At 49.9% G+C, this 19559-nt stretch overlaps 1 protein-coding gene across 2 annotated transcripts in view; it reads left to right on the forward strand.

The window, feature by feature from the left end:
- Window positions 1–19559, forward strand: part of SIPA1L3 (signal induced proliferation associated 1 like 3) — a 127419-nt gene that overhangs the window by 20548 nt on the left and 87312 nt on the right. For both annotated transcript variants that reach the window (XM_079119922.1, XM_079119923.1), the window contains exon 2: window positions 17716–19536. In XM_079119922.1, coding sequence (XP_078976048.1) covers window positions 18024–19536 — 1513 coding nt within the window. In that variant the 5' untranslated portion in view covers window positions 17716–18023. The remainder of the gene's footprint in view (window positions 1–17715; window positions 19537–19559) is intronic.

A 19559-nucleotide genomic window follows, 5' to 3' on the forward strand; every position in this document is an offset into this window, starting at 1 on the left:
GGGTGAAATGCCTTCATTCAGAGCTGGAGGAAGTGTTGCTGGCACTGAGGTCCTGGCACCACACTCTAGTGACTTGAGGACTTTGTATATGATCTCGGGGGATATAAATTATATAAATTGAGCTCACCCACCAGATGTTAACTGAGAGCCTACTGTGTCAGCCACGGTGCTAGTGCTGAGGGACAGCAGTGGACAAAGCTGCTTTGATCCCTACTAGCGAGGAGCTCACTAGTAGTAATCTAGATAAAGTCAAAGCTTCTGCTCATTCTGATTACCTGTTGCAAAAAGCTCAACTCACAGTTTTTTAGCTTGAAGCCAAGAAAGAAGGTAGTTCCAGGATTTGTTCAACAGCTCCCCGTGTCAGGTCCCCAGGTCTGTACTTCTGAAGTCTTCTTGGCCTTTCCTCATGATTGCAAGATGACTGCTGTGGCTTCAGGTGTCGCAGCCTCTCAAAGTCACGAGGCAGAAAGCAGTAGTACTTCTCTATTAGGAAGCTTCCCAGAAGCTTCTCCCTGCAGGCTTCTTAACTGGAAAACTAAGTGGCTTTTTTAGCCTTGATATTGATAAATGCGCAAAGGACAAGATGGTTAGAATACTGTAGGGAGCCAGTGAAAGTGTTTGCTCTAGATCAGGAAGCAAGCTTTCCCTCCTTGTCAAACCTGACTCCAGGCCTGTATCCTCCCACCATGGTGTTCTATGCCTTTATTCATCATGCAACGCCAGAAAGCCTAGAAGTTAAAAGCTTGGACTCTGAAATCATCCTGCAGGATGATTTGAACCCACTTTTGCTACTTATCAGCGGTGACTGTATGCATGTTACTTATGCAGATCCCTTTCATTCTATGCCTCACTTTCTCTTATGTAAAGTGGGGGTGATAATAGCCTGTCTTGAAGGATGTTTGAGTCAATGTGTTAATACAGGTGCAGGCCTTGGTCTGCTGTGGACCAGGTGCTGTGCCTATTTGCTTGCCCCACTGTGGGAGCAGAGCAGTGTGTCTACATGAAGCACCTGACAAATGCCAGTGAGCCCACCTTTCCACATCAGACTGTCAGACCCTGTCCCTAGGCAGATGGGCAGGAGTCCAGAGAATGGTCCCCGGGTGGGGGGTTTACAGATGGGGATATCACGTGGGGTGGATCGCAGAGAGGAAGGAGATTGAAGAGCAGGCATGACTAGCTCCTGCAGGCCCATCACCAGCAGGGGAGCAGCTGCTCCAGCTGCAGAACCTTGGGGAAGTGGTTGAAAGTCCTGGGAGGTGATTGGTCTGTGAGTTACAGCTAGTCTGTGAAGGGAAATCATCTGAAACCTAAATTAAAAAAAAAAAAAAAAAAAAAATCATGTAGGGTCACAAGGGAGGTTTTGGAAGAGATTTGCTGGCTCTGACAGAACCGTGGGCCTTGGGCTTTGCTTTTGTTCCTCGTGGACCTGCACGTGCTCCTGGGAAGCCAGTGTTGTTTCCATCTTTCCAGGGAGTGGCACGACCTTCAAGAGTCCACTCCTAGCCTGGCACAGTGGCACATACCTGTAATCCCAGCAACTTATGAGGCTGAGACGGGAGGATTGCGAGTTCAAAGCCAGCCTCAGCAATGGCAAGGTGCTGAGCAATGCAGTGAGACGCTGTCTCTAAATAAAATACAAAATAGGGCTGGGATGTGTCTCAGTGGCCAAGTGCCCTTGAGTTCAGTCCCTAGTATCAAAAAAAAAAAAAAAAAAAAAAAAAAATCCACTTCTGAGTCCTTCACTGGGTATGTGAGCTCCTGCTGTGGGTTCCAGGGTTTGGGAGTGAGCAGAGTCCACACTCTGTAAAGCTCATGCCCTAGGGGAAGGGGAGATGCAGGGGGACCCCAGTCTCTCCCAAGCCAGTGTTGGGAGCTAAGAGTCTGGGACTGCTATGAAGTACTCACATTCCAGTCTTCTCCCTTCCTGCCTCTGTGTGACCTTATCTATAAAATGAGGGCTTGATAGGACCACTGTCAAAATTGCATTCTGCTACATGTAACAGAATACCAGTGAGCACGGCTTCAATGAGATGATTGGTGTTTTGTACCTAGGAAGGAAAGGGAGTGTATGCAGGCTGGGGCAGAGCTGCTGTGGGAGGGAACAGGCTCCTTCCATCTCCTGTCTCCTCACCTTCTGTCCTCAACATGTGACATACAGCCTCATGTTCACAAGATGGCTGCCATGCCTCGATAATGGCATCCACAGCCCAGATACAAGAAGAAGGGTGGAAGAGTCATGCCAGGTGACACTGCCGCTCCCCCTTTATTAGGAAAGCAGTAGTTTTGCCAGAGGCTTCTTCCCTTGTCTCCAGCAGGCTTACATTTATCTTTTCTTGGCCAGAATTGAACATATAGTTAGGCATAGCTATAAGGAAATATGAAAGCAAGCTTTTTGGATGGGCATCCTACTGCCCCAACAGATTTGGACTTCACTCAAGGAAGAAGAGGAGAGTGGGTTTGGACTCCCTCACCAGCACTACCAGGCCAGGACCTGGCCCTGAGCAGCCCACAATGGAGGGTACCAGAGTCTCGCTCTTTGGGCCCAAGTTCAGGTGCTCACGTGTAGGAACGCCACTGCTTTCTGCCTCGTTGCCGCATCTGCCCAGGGGGAGTGATGCCTCTGCCCTGGGGTCGGCTGAGGAGCGCTTAAGAGAGTGTACAGACCTGAACCGGAAGGACCGCAGCATGCAGTCCACCTGGAAGAGAGCCGAGATTGGCTTTTGTTTGGAAAATTGTTTGATTTTCTTAAAGGCAAACCCAGCCCTCCCACCTGACCATCAGAGCCCAGACTTACTGGCCTGAAACAACTCACTTATTCATTTCTCTCCACACCTTGTCTGAACTACATGAGGGCAGAGAGCCAGAGCAACGCCACATCTCTTTGACCAGCATCTTCCATTCCTCTGCATTGGCACCACCCCTGCTCGGGGCCAGGCCACTCTTGTCACCCACGCAGAGAGTTACTCTAGTCTTCAAATAAGGCTCTTTGCCCCTTGTCAGATACATTATGTCCATGGCAGCCAGGTGGGGCCTGGCCCTCCTAAGCCTGTAGACTCCTGGTTCCTAAACCCTCAGGACCTTTGCACCTACTGTTTGTCTATCCACTCCCCCCACCAACCACCCCTCTGCTGGCCAGTTTCTTGTCCTCAGGGCTTAAAAACTGCCCACTTGGAATCTCCTCGCCACCTGCTCCACAGCACCCTGTTCTTCCTTTCCTCTCGCTGTCTTACTGTACTCCGATATACGTACTTGGTAAGTGCATTTAATAAACGTTTGTCTCCCCCTGTGGACAAAGGACAGAGAAGGGGCCACCTTGTTCACTCATTTATTTTTATTCCATAGTAAGAACAGAACTAAACAGGCCAGAACTGTTTAGTGAGTGGGATCAGTGGAACCTTCACTGTGTGGGTATCTTTGCCTGATTTTGAAAACATGTTTATTAAAAATAATTCAAAAAGATACAGAAAGGAATACAGACACACTTTCAGAAATCATTGATCATCCCAGCACCAAATATGAATTTCCTTGCAGCCTTTTCTCCTGGTTACACGGGCCCCTCGTGCCTGTCGTGGGGGATGGTTCTGTTCTTTTGGTTTTGTTGTGCTTTATATCCAATGCCATGAAATTATTTTTTTCTTCATCTGTAATTATTTCTTTGGGATCAATTCCCAGAAGTAGCATTACTGGTTCAAAGGGTAGGAACATTTTTTAAGGCTATTGCCAAATTGCCTCTAGAAAGGTCCCACCAACCGAGGGCAGTTTAAGTCTGTCATCCTGGGAGAGGGGCCTATTTGCCAGCATCTTGGTCTCCTCCATGCTGTAGGAATGCCATTCCCCTCTTCTCCTGGTGGCCCTGTTGCCCCTGCCTACCTGGCCTGTATACCTGTCCTATGTGTGGTCCAGGGTGGGATGTTTGTGGAGTTGTGCAAACAGCACCATCTGCCAGCCAGTCCTGTGGGCTTTAGAAGAGGCCTTTTGCACCCAGTCAGGATCAGAACTAGGTTCCTCTGGAATCTTCTGTGGCATTACTGCAGGGGTGGAGCTGGGATGTACATTCCAGTGGCCTGGCCCCCAGCCCCTCTGCCCACCTGTCTTCCCCACTGTGGTAAAGAAGACAGAACTATCAGGCGAAGGGCAGCCCCTTCCCCTCTGTCCCCAGCTGTCCTTGGTAAGCTGCCCTGAGGCCACTACTATGGATAAAGTCCCACTCTCCCTGTCTGCTCCTGGCTAGGAGAATGCACCTTCCTGGCGTGCCCAGAGAGTTGGTGCTCAGGCAGGTGGAGTGTCCCTGCAGTATGGCAGTGGAAGCCTTATGCAGGAGAGAAATGACCCTCAAGCCAGAAGAGGGGTTGGGGCAGTGCACACGCGGCGATCCAGGAAACTAATCTTCAGGGCTTCAGAGAGGGTGTTCCAACAGCTTAGATGTTTAAAATACATACATATATTTTTAAAGTTCCTATCTAAATAACCTGCACAATGCAGAAGACTTTAAAACTTACTGTGAAATGTAACATAGTTAACCAAGAAATGTGCAAAACAGATACACTTGGCCTTCTGTGTCTGTGGATTCAAATACAAAAGTATTTGAAAAGAAAAAAAAAATCCTTGCTGAACACGTAGAGCTTTTCCTTGCTGTTATTCCCTATAAAGAACACGGCATAGCATTGTGATGGCATGCGTGCTGTCAGGAGATGGTTTAAAGTGCAAGGAGCGTGAGCCCTGACAGGCCAGAAACTGATGTCGTGACTTTCTGTATAAGGGACTGAGCAGCTGCAGATTTCAGTGTCCTCAGGGGATTCGGGAACAATCCCCTGTGGATACCAAGGGACAGCTACATGCCATTTAGTGAAGAATGACAAAGCAAGTGCCCACATCAGCCTAGGTGGAGAAATGTAGAACCATGGCACCACCCAGAGCCCCCAGGACTCTTCCTCCCCTCAACCATCGCTCTTCAGGCACCTGTGGTCACCATTTGCTGGTCTCTTCCTATATGTGAGCACCTCCAAGTGACCCAGTTCCAATTCCCATGGCTTTGAACTTCCTGTAAACAGAGTCATAAGCAATGAATATTGCTCTCTCTGACTTCTTGCTCAGCATCGTGTCTGGGGGATGTGAGGTGTCCACACATTTCTAGGCCTAAAACTCATTGACATAGGCGAGCTTTACAAATGCTATTCTTTGTGCATTTTGTTTGATTGTTTAGTGTTAGAAAGAATAGAATGAATCTACCACTGGTATTACAGAGGCTTTCATAAGTGAGTTGATCAAAAGAACCATCTTTAAGAAAGAGCACAGGTGGTCTGTGCTTTGCCTCAGTGGAAGGCGAGGGATTTGGGAAGTTTGGGAGCCTCAGGCTGGAGGATAGATCAGAAGTCACATAAGCATACTCTCGATCCCTGCCCAAAGGGAACCACTGTTAGTCTTCCAGATCTTTCCTCCCATTGACCTAAATAAGGAAGGAGGGAGGGAGAGAGGAAGGAAGGAAGGGAGAGAGGTAAAGAGATTCAAAATATGTCACTTGATATATACTTGTTTTCTAATTTCAGTGTGAAAGAGTATATCACTCTTGAATTACTTTGTGGGCTGAGTTTGTTCTCTGATTAAAGCAGCCAGTTCCGTTGTAAAATTCTGCTTCAGGGTCATGGTGAGACTGGACAAGGCGCTTCGTGAGTTCTCCCTAGAGGACATGCAAATTAGGGACCAGAACAATGCCTGCCCCTCATGCCAGTGATTTGTTTTGTTTTGTTTTGTGGGTGGTTTATTATCTGCTTCATTCTCCCCACCCGTCAAGTAGTCTCTGCCAATTCCTTAGCTTCCCCACTCCCTGCAGATGTTGGAACTTGGACTCTGGGGAGAGGTTAACAGTGGGACCAGGTCGAGGCTGCTTGGCCTGGGCTAGTTGACTGGCTAATTGGTTATTCAATTTTTCTTTTCTTTTTCCTCCTCCCTTCCTCCCCTCTTCCATTCCTTCCACTGGGATTGAACCCAAGGATCACTCCACCACTGAGCTCCCTCCTCCGACCCATTTCTTTTTTTTATTTTGAGACAGGGTCTCACTAAGTTTCAGAGGCTGGCCTTGAACTTTCCTCCTGCCTCAGCCTCCCAAATAGCTGGGATTACAGGTGTGTCCTCCACATTTGGTTAGGTGTTTTTGTTTTCATGGGTTCAGAAATAACTTGGGGACCTGGGCATTGTTCCGGGTGCTGGGAGTAGAGCAGCGATCCTGTCTGGCGGGGTTTGATCGGCCCTGTCAGAGTGCTGAGTGCAGCTGCCCTTGCCACTATGGATGCTTTTCAACATCTTGACTAAGGATGTGTTGAGTGCTGGTCAGGTGCCACTACTGTGCAGAGTGCCTTACTGGGAACGTCTCACTGGACACGCCAGCAGTCTGGGAGGTGTCACTGTCATTCTCGCTGGTACATATTGGGGCTGGAATTCAATCCCAGTAACCTGATGCCAGAGTGGAAGCCTGATTCTGCTTAAATCACCAGCGGGTGGATGGCTGGGTAACTGGGTGCCCATTGCGTTGGTGGCTGTGCCCCTGCTCTTTTTGGAGATGACAGTGTTATGATGACCATAGATCCACATACGGGAGTTCAAGTCCCACTTCTGCCTTTCACCTCACTGTGCGACCTTCAGCAGGTAACCTACCGCTCTGAGCCTCAGTGTTCCCTTCTGTAAAATGGAGACAACAGTGGGGCCCCCCTCCTTGGGATGCTGCCACTTCAGTGGAGCCAGGAGTGAGGCCAGAGCTTGTTAAGTGGGGACTGCGCTTGCTAGGGGTAGCCCAGGAACCGCCCCATTAGAGCAGCCTCCACCCTGGGCTTTTGGCTCCATAAATGCCAAGTTTTGTTTCCTCTTGGCAACTTGTGCTCTCAGGTGGGGCACTCTCATGAGCGGCCACGGGCCAGCTCTGGAGTCAGCCCAGCCCAGCTTCAGACCCCAGCCCTTCCTCTCATTCTCTTTGTGGACCCTCCCTGGACCTTCGTTGTCCCATTGTGAGGGGCCACAACCCTACCTCAGAGGGTCATTAGAAATCTTGAGCGCAGTGGTTCTTGCCACGTGCTCTGCACAGGGCCTGGCTCTTGGTGGACCTCTATCAGGACCAGTTATGGTGATGGATGATGACTGCTGGCAGCTGGGTGCCACCCAGGAGAACAGGGCCCCGTGTGTGTGTGTCCCTTGTCCTCAGTGTCCTCCCCTCTCGTCCCCCTGCTGGAAACCTTCCTGACCGTGGCATTCCTGGGGGCTCTACTGCTGCCCCATCCCCTCCAGTCTAAAATCATCCTCAGGTGAGGACAAGCAGAGCCAGAAACGCCCTGGGCCTGGCCCCCCAAGAGCAAGATGGAAAGAACAGGGCTTTAACAGATGTTCTGTTACAAGAATTCCCTGACTCTGTTTAATCAAGATTGCCAAATATTGATTTAATCTCCAGGCCCAGCAGATGTGATGTTAGCAGGTTTCGGTGGCAATTAGCTGGAATTAGTTTGCAAGTCAGACTCCATACTGACAAGACGCCATCTCCTACACAGGATACTTGGCCTGGCCACAGGAGCAATCCCTGTAGGGGACACATTAAATATTTAGCCATCAGTCTGGCCTAGGCAGTGGCCCCCAGGAGCAGATCCTAAAGTGGGATCCCGGCAGCCCCATGGACCCTGGAGTTGCCTGCACGATGGCTGTAGGTGTCACCTACGTGACTAAAAAGTTCCAGTATTAAAAATAAGCAAGATAGCCACACCAGTGCCCGTGGCTTGACACTGAACTTGACTAGAGCCAGTGAGATCCTTCAAGAGCAGCCTGGAGCAGTGATAGTACCCCAGTTAAACCTCCCCTGGAGTGGTCACCCCAACAACAGAGGCCCCCATCTGGCTTCTCAGGCCCATGGCCTGGTTCCATCACCTCATCCCCCTCATCCCCCCACCACAGCATGTCTGCAGCTCCTGGGTGGGCCTGGCATGCGTGCGTACACACCAGGAAGCATCCCTTTCCAATTGAACATTTCAAAGTCTCATTTGAAGCGAGTGGGATTAGCCCAGAATTGGAACAAGATGCTCAAGCCACATGTGCTTCCGGGGAGGTAACAACACCCGGCCCCACAGAGGCTCTGGGGCTGCCAGGAAGACAGGGTTTGATCCTCTCGTTCAAGAGGAACCAGTCTGGACTGTTTAGCCCTTGAGCCCAGGGAAACAACAGGTCATTGCAAGGCCACATTTGGTTTGCTCAAAATTTTTAAAATTATTATTATGTAAGTAAAAGTGATAGCAACTAGTATTTATATATCACTCTGTGCCAGGGTTGTTGTTGTTTTTTGCAATCATCTTGCTGTTGCTTAGGGCCTTGCTATTGCTGAGGCTGGCCTCAAATTGAGATACTCCTGCCTCAGCCTCCCAATCTGCTGAGATTAGACTGTGACAGGGATATTCCAAGCCTCTCAGTAAGAGTTAAGCTGTGGGGCTGTGGTTATAGCTCAGTGGTAGAGCACTTGCCTAGCATGGGTGAGGCACTGGGTTCAATCCTCAAGCACCACATAAAAATAAGTGAATAAAATAAAGGTATTTGGTCCATCTACAACTAAAAAAAATTTTTAAAAAGAGTTAAGCCATATTATTATTTCTATTTTACAGATGGGAAAAGTAAGGCATAGAGAGGCTAGTCCAGGAAGTTAAGTACAGAGCTGGGCATTGGACCTGGGCAGTCTTTGCTTCTGTCCACTATGCTGCAGCTGCCACATCAGGAAAAATCTTCAAGTTCTGGTGATAAGTTAGAAAAGCAGCTCTTGACAGCATTAACCTGTTGACTTTTTGTTAAATTTCATATATAAGCATGTAATCATATGAGGTTCTAACTCATGTGAAAGAGTAAAATAAAAACATTACAGCCTAAGAATTTGGGGTGAGCACAGCCTCCGCTTCACCAGGAAAACATGAACACAGATGGGGTATGAGCTGGGCATGGCGGTGCATACCTGTAATCCCGGCAACTCAGAAGCCTGAGACAGGAGGATCACAAGTTCAAGGCCAGCCTCAGCAATTTAATAAGACCCTGTGTCAAACATAAAAAGGACTGGAGATGTAGCTCAATATAAAGCACCCCTAGGTTCAGTCCCCAGGACCAGAAAAGATGGGGTATGAGCATCTCCCCAGGCCTTTGAGGAATCTGCTGTTTGGAAAGATGGGTATGGTTAAGTCCGCAGGCCTGGGAGCAGAGCCAGTGTGGGGGCTGGTTGCCAGTCATGAGCTAGTGAATCTCCCATTCTATCTGCATTCTAGAAGGGAAGGCTTTTGGAGGGGTGATTTTTAAAGCACCATAATTTCCCCTTACATGCTCACTTTTAAAACTAAAAATGAAATTTCAACCCTGAGACATTCTCCCCTATGCAATTGTGAGCATTTCCTTGCAGCCACAGAGAAAGTTCTGGAAGAAGGCATGCAAAACACACTTACTAGGTCTCCATCCACCCCTACACGCAAACTATTCTGCACCTTCTTAAGGTACTGCCTAGAGTAAATGAGCATAACTGTCAAGCTGGATTGCCTGGGTTTGAATCACAGTGTCACCACTTTCTAGCTAAGTGACTTTGGGTAAGGGTCTCAGCCTCTCTGACCTTCTTTGCTTTGATTTTAAAATGAGATTGGCGTTGGTCCCTCCCTCCCAGGGTTGTCATGAGAATCACACGTAAAGCCCTCTGCATGCTGGTGTGCAGCAGGCACTCACTAAGCATGAGCTACGCTCATTCACTGCAGGCTGTGTGGGCATCTTGCATAAGTTACCCGTAGCTCTGCCTCGCTTTATTACATGCCTTGCATTCCCACACTCCCCGCCCCCCAATAGAGAGACCAAGATGGTACCTCCACTGACAGGCATTTTGGCTGTTCACAACTCTTCTGTGTTACAGCAGTGTGAGCCTCCCTGCGTCAAACCACCCCAGTGTGTGATGGGGTGTCTTCCTGAAGACAGATTCTCATAGAATTTTCTGAATTAAAACAAAATAGATATACCTAAAATGTCCACACATAATTTTAACTCATTCTTCCTATTTCCCCCAGGGTTTAGGAAGAGTGTAATGATTTAACACACTTGTAAGCAGGTCAGGTCGCTTGGGACCTCTGACCTTTGTGGAAGTCTTGCCAATTGGAATATAACAGCCGTAAACAGCTGTTCTTCCCTGTGCAAACTGCCCTTATTCCTTGCATGGAAATGAGGGCCCCTCCTGGATGCCAGGGAAGATTTCAATTAGAAACACCAATCTTCTGGATCTTTGGCATTAAATATGAAAGTGCAAGTTTTCATGACCATGGTGAGGCCCTGCTCATAGCTCTTGGGCAGATGGAGCAGCCTTTGCCGCAGCACTTCCTAATGAGATTTCTAAGATTTCCATCCATCTTGGTTCCTGAGGGAGCTCTAAAATGGTCCCATGTATGTTCAAACTTCCAATAAGGTCGGGAAGACATCAAGGAAAAAAAAGGTTCTTAACTTGCAGTCGCTGAGCTTTCTAGAATTCTGTCCACGTGAATTGATTTCGAAGAGACTTTCATCACTCACGTGTTTCCACAACACTCTGATTGCAGCTGCCTCCTTTTTCATCTGAAACATCGTGGTGAAAGGTGGCAGCCAGACTGCTGAGCTTTGAGACCCAGCTGCTCCACCTGCCAGCTGCGTGACTTGGCCACGTACCCTTTCTTCGTCTGTGAGGTGGGCATGATAGTTGTCCCTGTGGTATGGGGTTGTGATCACACGTGAGTTAATGCACGCCAGCATGTTTCCCTGAGCCTAGCATGCTGAGAGAACTTGTGTCAGCTTCTTGTTAGTACTGCCATTGCTGTTGTTTTTCTCCCTACCTGACCCACGGGCAAGGACAATGTTAGACAGGAGCTATCCAGAGTCCAGGGAGCACAAAAGATGTTCGTTCAGAAGCTTAAAAATCCAGCAGACCAAGTTTGGTAGACCCATGGGAGCTCAGCAGAGGGAGGGAGGGAGGAATTGAGCCTGGGGTATGAAGGACCAGCAGGAGGACAGTCCTGGCAGCCTGGGGGACCAGGGGGCTGGGGTTGTAAACCAGGCTCCCCAGAAAAATACTCCCCTGAAGTACATCCTGCAAAGATTGCCAGGGCCCTTCATAACCAGTAATGTCACCATGCATGACCCTCTCAGCAGCCTCCAGCCTAGTTGACCAGTTGACTGACCCCAGATCACAGCTACTGCCCAGGCTTCAGTCATACCTGCCGTCCTGCCTCCCTCCTGGTCCTACTCCAGCGCACGTCTGGCTCTCTCACCTGGCCACCCTCTCAGATTTGTAGTTTCTCCAGCTCGGTGTCAGACCCTCTTAACTTTGTTCTCTCTTCATTGTGTCCTCAGTGCTGGTTCTTCTAGAACCAGCTGCAGAACTTTTTAAGAGACACTCAGCCTGGGTCCTACCCCAGAGCAGTGACAAAATCTCTGGGGATGGGGTGTGGACAGACGCCTGTATTTTTTAAAAAGCTGCTCTGGTGCCTCTGAGGTATAGCTGGGGGCAGAACCCCTGCCTTGAACAGCGCCATCTGAACCCGTTCGCTGGCTCCTCCCAGACTTCCTGCTCATTCACAGTAGCGTTGCTCAGCTGCATATCCAGTGCAATTAGATACTGTTATGACTTCGGTCTGGAATGTTTCCCAAAGTCTCAAGTGCTTAAGTCTTGGTCGCCAGCCAGTGGCACTGTTGGGAGATGATGGAACCTTTAGAAGGTGGGTCTAGTAGAAGGAAGATAGGTCACTGGGAGCATGTCCTTAAAGGAGATATTGAGACCCCACCCTCTCCTTCCTCTCTGTCTCTGTTTCTCTGATACCATGAGGTGCTGCACCACTTGCCCCCTGCCATGATATTATGCCTCACCACCACCCAAAGCAACAGGGCCAAGCAACCTCTGAAACAGTGAACCAAAATAATCCTTTCTTCCTTTTAAGTTATTTATCTCAGGTATTTTGTCAGAGTGGTAGAGAGCTGTCTAATACAAGTGCCCTGCTCGCAGCAGATCAGTGAGTCTTGCCCACCTCATCTCAGCTAGAGTAGCGCTCAGCACACCACCATTTTCTGTCTCATTTCTGTGACTTCTCTCCATCCCACTTGAGCTGTATCTTTGGCACCTGCCATAGTGGTGCAGAGGAGGCACTTAATAATTCACAAATGTAAAGTGCCAAGAAAAGGACCTAGCCCACAGAAGGATTGTTTTCATAGTAGTTGCTGTTACAGATGTTTGTGAGTGTGTGTGTTGTTGTTTTGTTATATAACTAAAATGTTCCTTGGTGGACAGTGGAATAGAGCTGGCTTCATGTCCAACTTGATGTGCAGACTCCAGTGATGACTGCAGTGCCCACATTCTAATTTGGCTCCCTTTACTGATGACTCTTGCCTCATATTCAAAAGGTGGCTGAGTGATTCCATCTCTCACGTCTTGCAAGAGTAAGAAGGAAAAGCAGTCTTCAACTCCAACCCTGGCAAAACGTCATCACTCTTTCTGACTGGCTCACATAGTTTGTTCCTGAGCCAGGGAAGGTTCCTTATCTCTAGCATGTTGGGTGACAGTAGAAGAGAGCTGATCCCCAAAGGGAACTCTGGGCTGTTGTTGGAAAAAGGAGTTAAAGAGGCCATGGAAGCAAACCATACATGTCTACCACTGGCAGGCTCGTGTTTTCCCCTTCTCCCTGCCCTTGGAGGCCCCAGCAGACACTGTCCACAGAGCAGGGCCTATTGGAGTGAGGACACCAAGGCTGCAGTGCTTGTCTGCTGTTCTAGCCTTCAGAGTTTGGGGGCCTGCTAAAGTGGGGCTACCTTCTCAGCTTGGAATGCCCCACGTCTGCACAAGTGACAGTCTGGCCAGCAACTCAGGAGGCCAAGGCAGGAGGATTCACAAGTTCAAGACCAACTCTGGCAACTTAGCAGCACCCTTAAAATGAAAAATAAAAAAAGCCAAGGATGCAGCTTAGTAGTAGGGTGCCCCTGTGTTCAGTCCCCAGTACTGTATAGATTTTTAAAAAACAAGCTGTAGTCTGGGAACCCAAACAACCAGTGATTATCTACTCTCCTAGTAGACCCTGGTTAAGTCCCCACAGGTGGTCAGCGTGATCACAGATTATGGCTCTGCCAGCTTCCTCTGCAACTGAAGGGACTGTAGACCACATTGTGGCCAATGGACCTGAAAGCGTTGAGGTCAGCCTAGTACGATGGTGCTCCCCTGTAATCCCCGCTACTCAGGAGGCTGAGGCAGGAGAATCACAAGTTCAAGGCCAGCCTGGGCCACTTGGTAAGACACTGTGTCAATACAAAGGGCTGGAATGTAGTTCAGTGATAGAGCATTTGCCTCATAGGTACAGGACCCTGGGTTCCATCCCTAGTACCGCCCCCTCCCACACCCTGCAAAAAAGAAATATGAGGTCAGGGATCAGGGGCTATTCAAGGTCAGGGAAAGATTATTCTTCCTCCTCATGGTCAGTCAGGTAAGAAGAGCACTCTTACACCAGCCCTGTCTGTTCCCTTGACAGTGGTTCATTGAGAAGTGTGGCCCACCAGCTTGTGCATGGCCCACCAGCTTGTGACTGTGAGACAATAAGACAAAAACTGTTCATCAGCAGCACACTGCAGGGGCAGAAAGGAAAGGGGAGAGCATCTGCCTGTCGGCCACACCAAGCCTGAGCCTGTGTCTGACCTCCTAGCAAGTTACATGTTTGCATTGTCCCAGCCACCACTGACTGCAGAGTGCACCCTGGCTGACTCCACCACTGCCACTTGCTTCTTGCTTTGCTGCTGTCTCCAAGGCCACCCTGCTGTTTCCTGTCAGCCTTCCTCGCACACAGCCCCTGTATTAGCCAGGCCCCTCAGAAGCCAGTAGCAAAAGCCAAACGTGGCAATCTTCAGCAGAAACAGAACTTAGCAGGAACTCACAGAATCACCAGGAGGTCAGAGGAGCAATTTTAGAGAACAGGTAAGGGCCAGGGGGCTCTGGAGGGAAGGAACCTGGATCCACAGCAAAGTTGGCCTAGTTTCTTGTGACCTTGCACAGCGTCCCACTCGCTCTGTCCACCCACTGTGATTCTATAATTGGGGGAAGAGTTCCTACCAAAGATGCACCGAAGAATGATAATGCAGGTGGCACGTCCTTGTCTGAAATGCTTTGGGACTGGACATATTTTCGGATTTGGGATTTTTCAGATTGTGGAATATCTGTATATGCCTAATAAGATGTCTTGTGGGTGGGACTCAGGTCCAAATGTGAAATTCATTTATGTTTTATACACGCCTTATACACATTGCTGGAAGGTAATTTGATGCAGCATTTCAGTTTGACTGCAGCCTGGCTCTTAAGTTCAGGTGTGAAGTTTTCCACTTGTGGAACATTTTGGATCCTGGATTTTCATATTAGGGACAGTCAGCTTGTGATAGCAGTGACAGTGAGGTAAGGGGTATTATCCGATTTTACAGATTAAAACTGGCTCCATAGCACACCAGAGTTTGAGCTCAGGTGTCTGGTTCTTGTGTGCACATTACTCTCCTCTCATAATGGGGCTCCCTGTCAGGACAATCTGGTTGTTTTTAGGAAGGGGAGTACTACAGCAGATAGCTGAAAGGGACTAGCGTGCACAGTCCCTGAATTCCAGAGGCTATGGGTACCACTCAGCCTCATAATGTCACGGGAAGCCAGGTGTGGTGGTGCACGCCTGTAATCCCAGCAGCTTGAGAGGCTGAGGCAGGAAGATTGCAAGTTCAAAGCCAATGTCAGCAATTTAGCAAGGCTCAGTGAGACCCTGTCTCTAAATAAAATATAAAAAATGGATGTGGCTCAGTGGTTGAGGGCCCCTGGGTTCAATCCCCGGTACAAAAAAAAAAAAGTCACGGAGAGACTCAGCTGCACCTGCTCAGGGAAGGAATTTGTGCAGAGACTAGGGCCTGCTAGAACATCTGTGTGCTCACAGAAAGGCACAGAGTGGATTGAGGGTTTCCGAAAAGGTAGCCAATTGTGTCCAGTGAAAAGTAAGGCCCTCCTTCCCCTTCTTATGACACACATTTAGGTACTGGGAGCACAACAGGGCTCCCATTCTCATGGGGTGGAAGGCCAGTAATGAATAAGAGAAATAAGCAAATATGTTTAGGAGCAAACAGGCAAAGGAGAAAAAATGAATCGGGAAGGACATGGGAGTCGGGGGACAGACACACGGTTCCCTTCACCAGAGGCAACCACTGTTAGTACTTTCTTTTCTTTTGTACTAGGGATGGAGCCCAGGGTCTCTTAGGCACTGTACCACTGAGAGCGATGGTTGAAATAATGTCAAGTTGTAGAGGCTGGCCTTGAACTCCCAGTCCTCCTGCCTCAGCCTCCAGACTGCTAGAATTTGCAGGCATGCACCATAGTACCCAGCTTAAAAATCCTTCTAGAAATTCTGTGATGGTAATTTATTGCTATTGTTGTCACTGTTAGTTTTGCTTTTCTACTTGGGAGATTTTACATACATTTGTAGATCTCCAATCAGGTGATTTGGCATCCTTGTTCCTGAAAGACGCAGTTGGAGGGAGCTGAGGCCCACCAGCCTCTTGGCATATGCCCCTGCATCTGGTTCACCATGGGCTCTTCCTAGCCTCTCTTCTGTCTCCCTTAAGTAACCCAACCCTGTGGGTTCCCCTGTTTCCTCCCCTTTTTCATCCATCCCTGTATTGCCTTCTTGGATGTCTTCAGGAATGTTTCTGTGCTTGTGGGACACCAGCAAGAAAGATGCCCCCTTGCTCTGCCCTCACCTTCTGCTTCACCCTCTGGTCCTCACTTCCTCAGAGCTGTGGGCACTCTTTGCTGTTTTGTTCCATGAATCTGCTTCATGCTTCCTTCTTGGTTTCTCTCCCTGGTTCACTCATTACCTTTGGACCCCAGGTAGGAAATGCCTCCCATTTTCTTGCATGGTAAGTAGCAGTAGTTGTTGGCCTGAATGGTCATGTCATGCCTGCCTCTAGATTCCAAAGGACAGAAAAGTTATTGGTTATTTTGAGCCAATGCCCAGCCCTTCCCAGCACCCTACTGCCAGTTATGTTGGCAGGTGAAAGGGGGCAAGGCTACCAGGGAAGCTGACAAGCTCAATCTCAGATGATAAGCTACTTTTCTTGCTCTCCAGAAGGGAGTTTCATCTTCCACAAGTTCAAAGTAAAAACAAAAGGAGGTGATCCTACAGAATGGTTTACACTGCTGGACAGAAGCATGAACTCCCTTCCCCAGAGGCCTGCAAATCAGGATGTGCTTAACCCCACTTTAGGCAGAGGCTGCCTGTTTGCTCATTCATACAAGAAGCAGTGGCCAAGGGTCGTGGACACTGTTCTGGGTGCAGGGGATGCCTCCGTGGGCAGCACAGACAACCCTGCCATGCTGGAGCTAACAGTTCAGCAGTGGAGATGGTGAACGGATAAAGCACAAAATTGTTTTGGCTTTTGACAACTACTAAGAAAAGCAGAAAGCAAGCCATGGTGGTAGAGAAAGGCTTAGAGGAGACGGGTCTTCTCTTTCTACACTGAGTGCTTTGGGAAGTCTTCATTTAAGAGTTGCCATTGTGGGAAGGAGCCAGCCTGGTGGAAAACTAAGGAAAGATACCTAAAAATCCTGGATTGGTATGTTGGAGGAACGGAAAAAACGAGCATGTTGGGAAAAGATGTCAGGGTGACTGGCAGGGGCCAGATCCTGTGGGCTATGGGCCAGCGAAAGGAGTTTAGATTTCATTTTAGTGCAGTAAGGAGTCACCAGGGAGATCTCAGCACAGAAGCGGTGGAATCCACCTTACTGTAAGGCTCACAGAATCTGTTAATCACGTAGATTGCTAGAGAAGCTTCCTTTGCGGTTTCCCTCCCCCAGTTTCAGGGGCTCGGCTCCTGGTGACTCATCCCTCCCTTTCACTTCCTTTCTGGCACTGTGGCTGGGTCAGGTGGACTGCAAAGCAGATGGACAGTAGTCTGCCCTCTACATGCCACCGCCAGTTCACAGGAAATACAGGGGAAGGAGAACATGTTAAATGGCACCGCAGGGATCCCAAAAGTGAAATTATACAGGACAAGTGACCCCATTCCTTCAACAAGTAGACAGCATCAAAATAAAGGAAGGTGCCTGCTTAGAGTAAAGAGAAGGAAAACAGGAAAACAAGCTGAAGCAGAGTACAGGTCCTGTTGGATCCTCCTTCAACAAACCAGCTCAACAAAAGGCATGTGTGGGGGTGCATCTAATGCATACAGGCCTGCAAGAGAATAAAGAAACTTTGTTAATTTACATGGATATGACAGTTGTTATCATGGTTATTTTTTAAAGATCTTTCCTATTAGAGATATAAGCTAAACTATGGGTGAAATGACTTGATGTCTGAGATTACTCTAAAATATTGTCAGGACTTGGGGTGTAACTCAGCTAGAGGGACTTGTAGAGCTTGTACAAGTCCCTGGGTTCCATCCCCATCACTGGAAAAAATAAAATATTGTCAAAAAAAAAAAGATTGGGCAAACAGATCAAAGAGTAGTGGTAAATAGCTAATGGTTGTCAGAGCTTGCGGGTGGCTCATTATAATCTCTCTGCTTTTGAGTGTGATTGAGAATCTCCATAATAAAAACTTTTTAAAAATGAGTGAAGTTGTCAAAAAAAAAAAAAAAAAAGCCACATTCCCCATTCTGTGGGAGCAGTAGCATGTTCACGACATCTCACATCTTCCTTTTCTCCCATTCCAGCATGGCAGGGAAGATACCCTTGCCACTGGCCGGCCCTTGCCCACAGCTGCTGCTTGCTCTGCCCTGCTGAGCGACTCTGTCTGGAGCCCCCGAGACAGCATCTGCCTCCTGAAGTTGCCCTGGCTCAGCTGTCCACAGCGATGGTGGAGAGCTGGACTCCACAGACTCACAACCTTTGCGTCAGGTTTCAGGGGCCAGCATCCTTCATCCTGGGACTGGCAGCCCTGAACAATGGCTGAAAGTCAGGGGACCCCATAGAGTTGCACCACAGCTTCCAGGGGCCAGCAGCATTCCAGTGCCCGTGGACTATGACCACCTATCGGCCCCTTCCCAGTGATGGCGTGGACCTGGCAGCCGGCTGTGGGGCCAGGGGCGCCGATGTCCTTCCCGGGCCACACACAGGGGACTACACTCCCATGGGATTCTGGGCCCAGAATGGCAGCATGTCCCAACCACTTGGTGAGAGCCCAGCCACCGCCACCACCCGCCCCAGCCCCACCACTCCCGCAATGCCCAAGATGGGCGTACGTGCACGAGTGGCTGACTGGCCACCCAAGCGAGAGGCCCTGAGAGAGCAAAACAACCCAAGCCCCTCGCAGGACACAGATGTCACAAAGGCCACCAAGGTGGCTCATTCCATGAGGAGCATACAGAATGGACAGCCCACTGCCAGCACCTCAGCTTCCTCAGGGTCCAAAGCCTTCCACCGACTCTCCAGGAGAAGGTCCAAAGATGTGGAATTCCAGGATGGGTGGCCCCGGTCCCCCGGCAAGGCCTTCCTTCCTCTGCGGCACCGCAGCAGTAGTGAGATCACCCTCAGTGAGTGTGATGTGGAGGACCCCGGGGAGCCGCGGGGGGCCCGGCACACAGGGGCACTGCCCCTCTTCCGAGAATATGGCAGCACCTCCTCCATTGATGTGCAGGGCGTGCCCGAGCAGAGCTTCTTCGACATCCTCAACGAGTTCCGCAGCGAGCAGCCTGAGGCCCAGGGCTCCCAGAACCTCAGCGAGCTCCTGCGGGCAGATCCTGGCTCTCACCTCTCAGGGGGTGGCTGTGGAGCCAAGGGAGACCCCCGCAACGGACAGCCCTCCAAAGATAGTCTCCTTCTGCAGCCTCTGAAAGAGAAGGAGAAGACCCGAAAGAAACCCGTGCGGGGCCTGGGCAGTGGCGACACAGTGGACTCATCCATCTTCCGGAAGCTGAGAAGCAGTAAACCCGAAGGGGAAGCAGGGCGGCCTCTGGGGGAGGCTGAAGAGGGTCGGAGCCCTCCAGAAGCAAGCAGGCCGTGGGTCTGCCAGAAGAGCTTTGCCCATTTTGATGTGCAGAGCATGCTGTTTGACCTCAATGAGGCAGCTGCTAACCGCGTGTCAGTGGCCCAGCGGCGGAACACCACCACAGGGGCCTCAGCTGCCTCTGCCGCCTCTGCCATGGCGTCTGTCACGGCCTCACGGGCCCACAGCCTCGGGGGCCTGGACCCAGCTTTCACCAGCACAGAGGACTTGAACTGCAAAGAGAACTTGGAGCAGGACCTGGGCGATGACAACAGCAATGACCTGCTGCTCAGCTGCCCACACTTCCGCAACGAGATCGGAGGGGAGTGCGAGCGCAATGTGAGCTTCTCCCGGGCCTCTGTGGGCTCCCCAGGCGGGGCAGAGGGCCACCTGGCGGAGCCCGCCTTGAGTGCCTACCGGACCAATGCCAGCATCTCAGTTCTGGAAGTGCCGAAGGAGCAGCAAAGAACACAGAGTCGGCCCCGGCAGTATAGCATCGAGCACGTGGACCTGGGTGCCCGCTACTACCAGGACTACTTTGTGGGCAAAGGTGACCTGGGCGGGTGGGTGGGT

Source organism: Sciurus vulgaris, assembly GCF_902686455.1.
Source record: "Sciurus vulgaris genome assembly, chromosome: 17".
Lineage (NCBI taxonomy): Eukaryota > Metazoa > Chordata > Mammalia > Rodentia > Sciuridae > Sciurus > Sciurus vulgaris.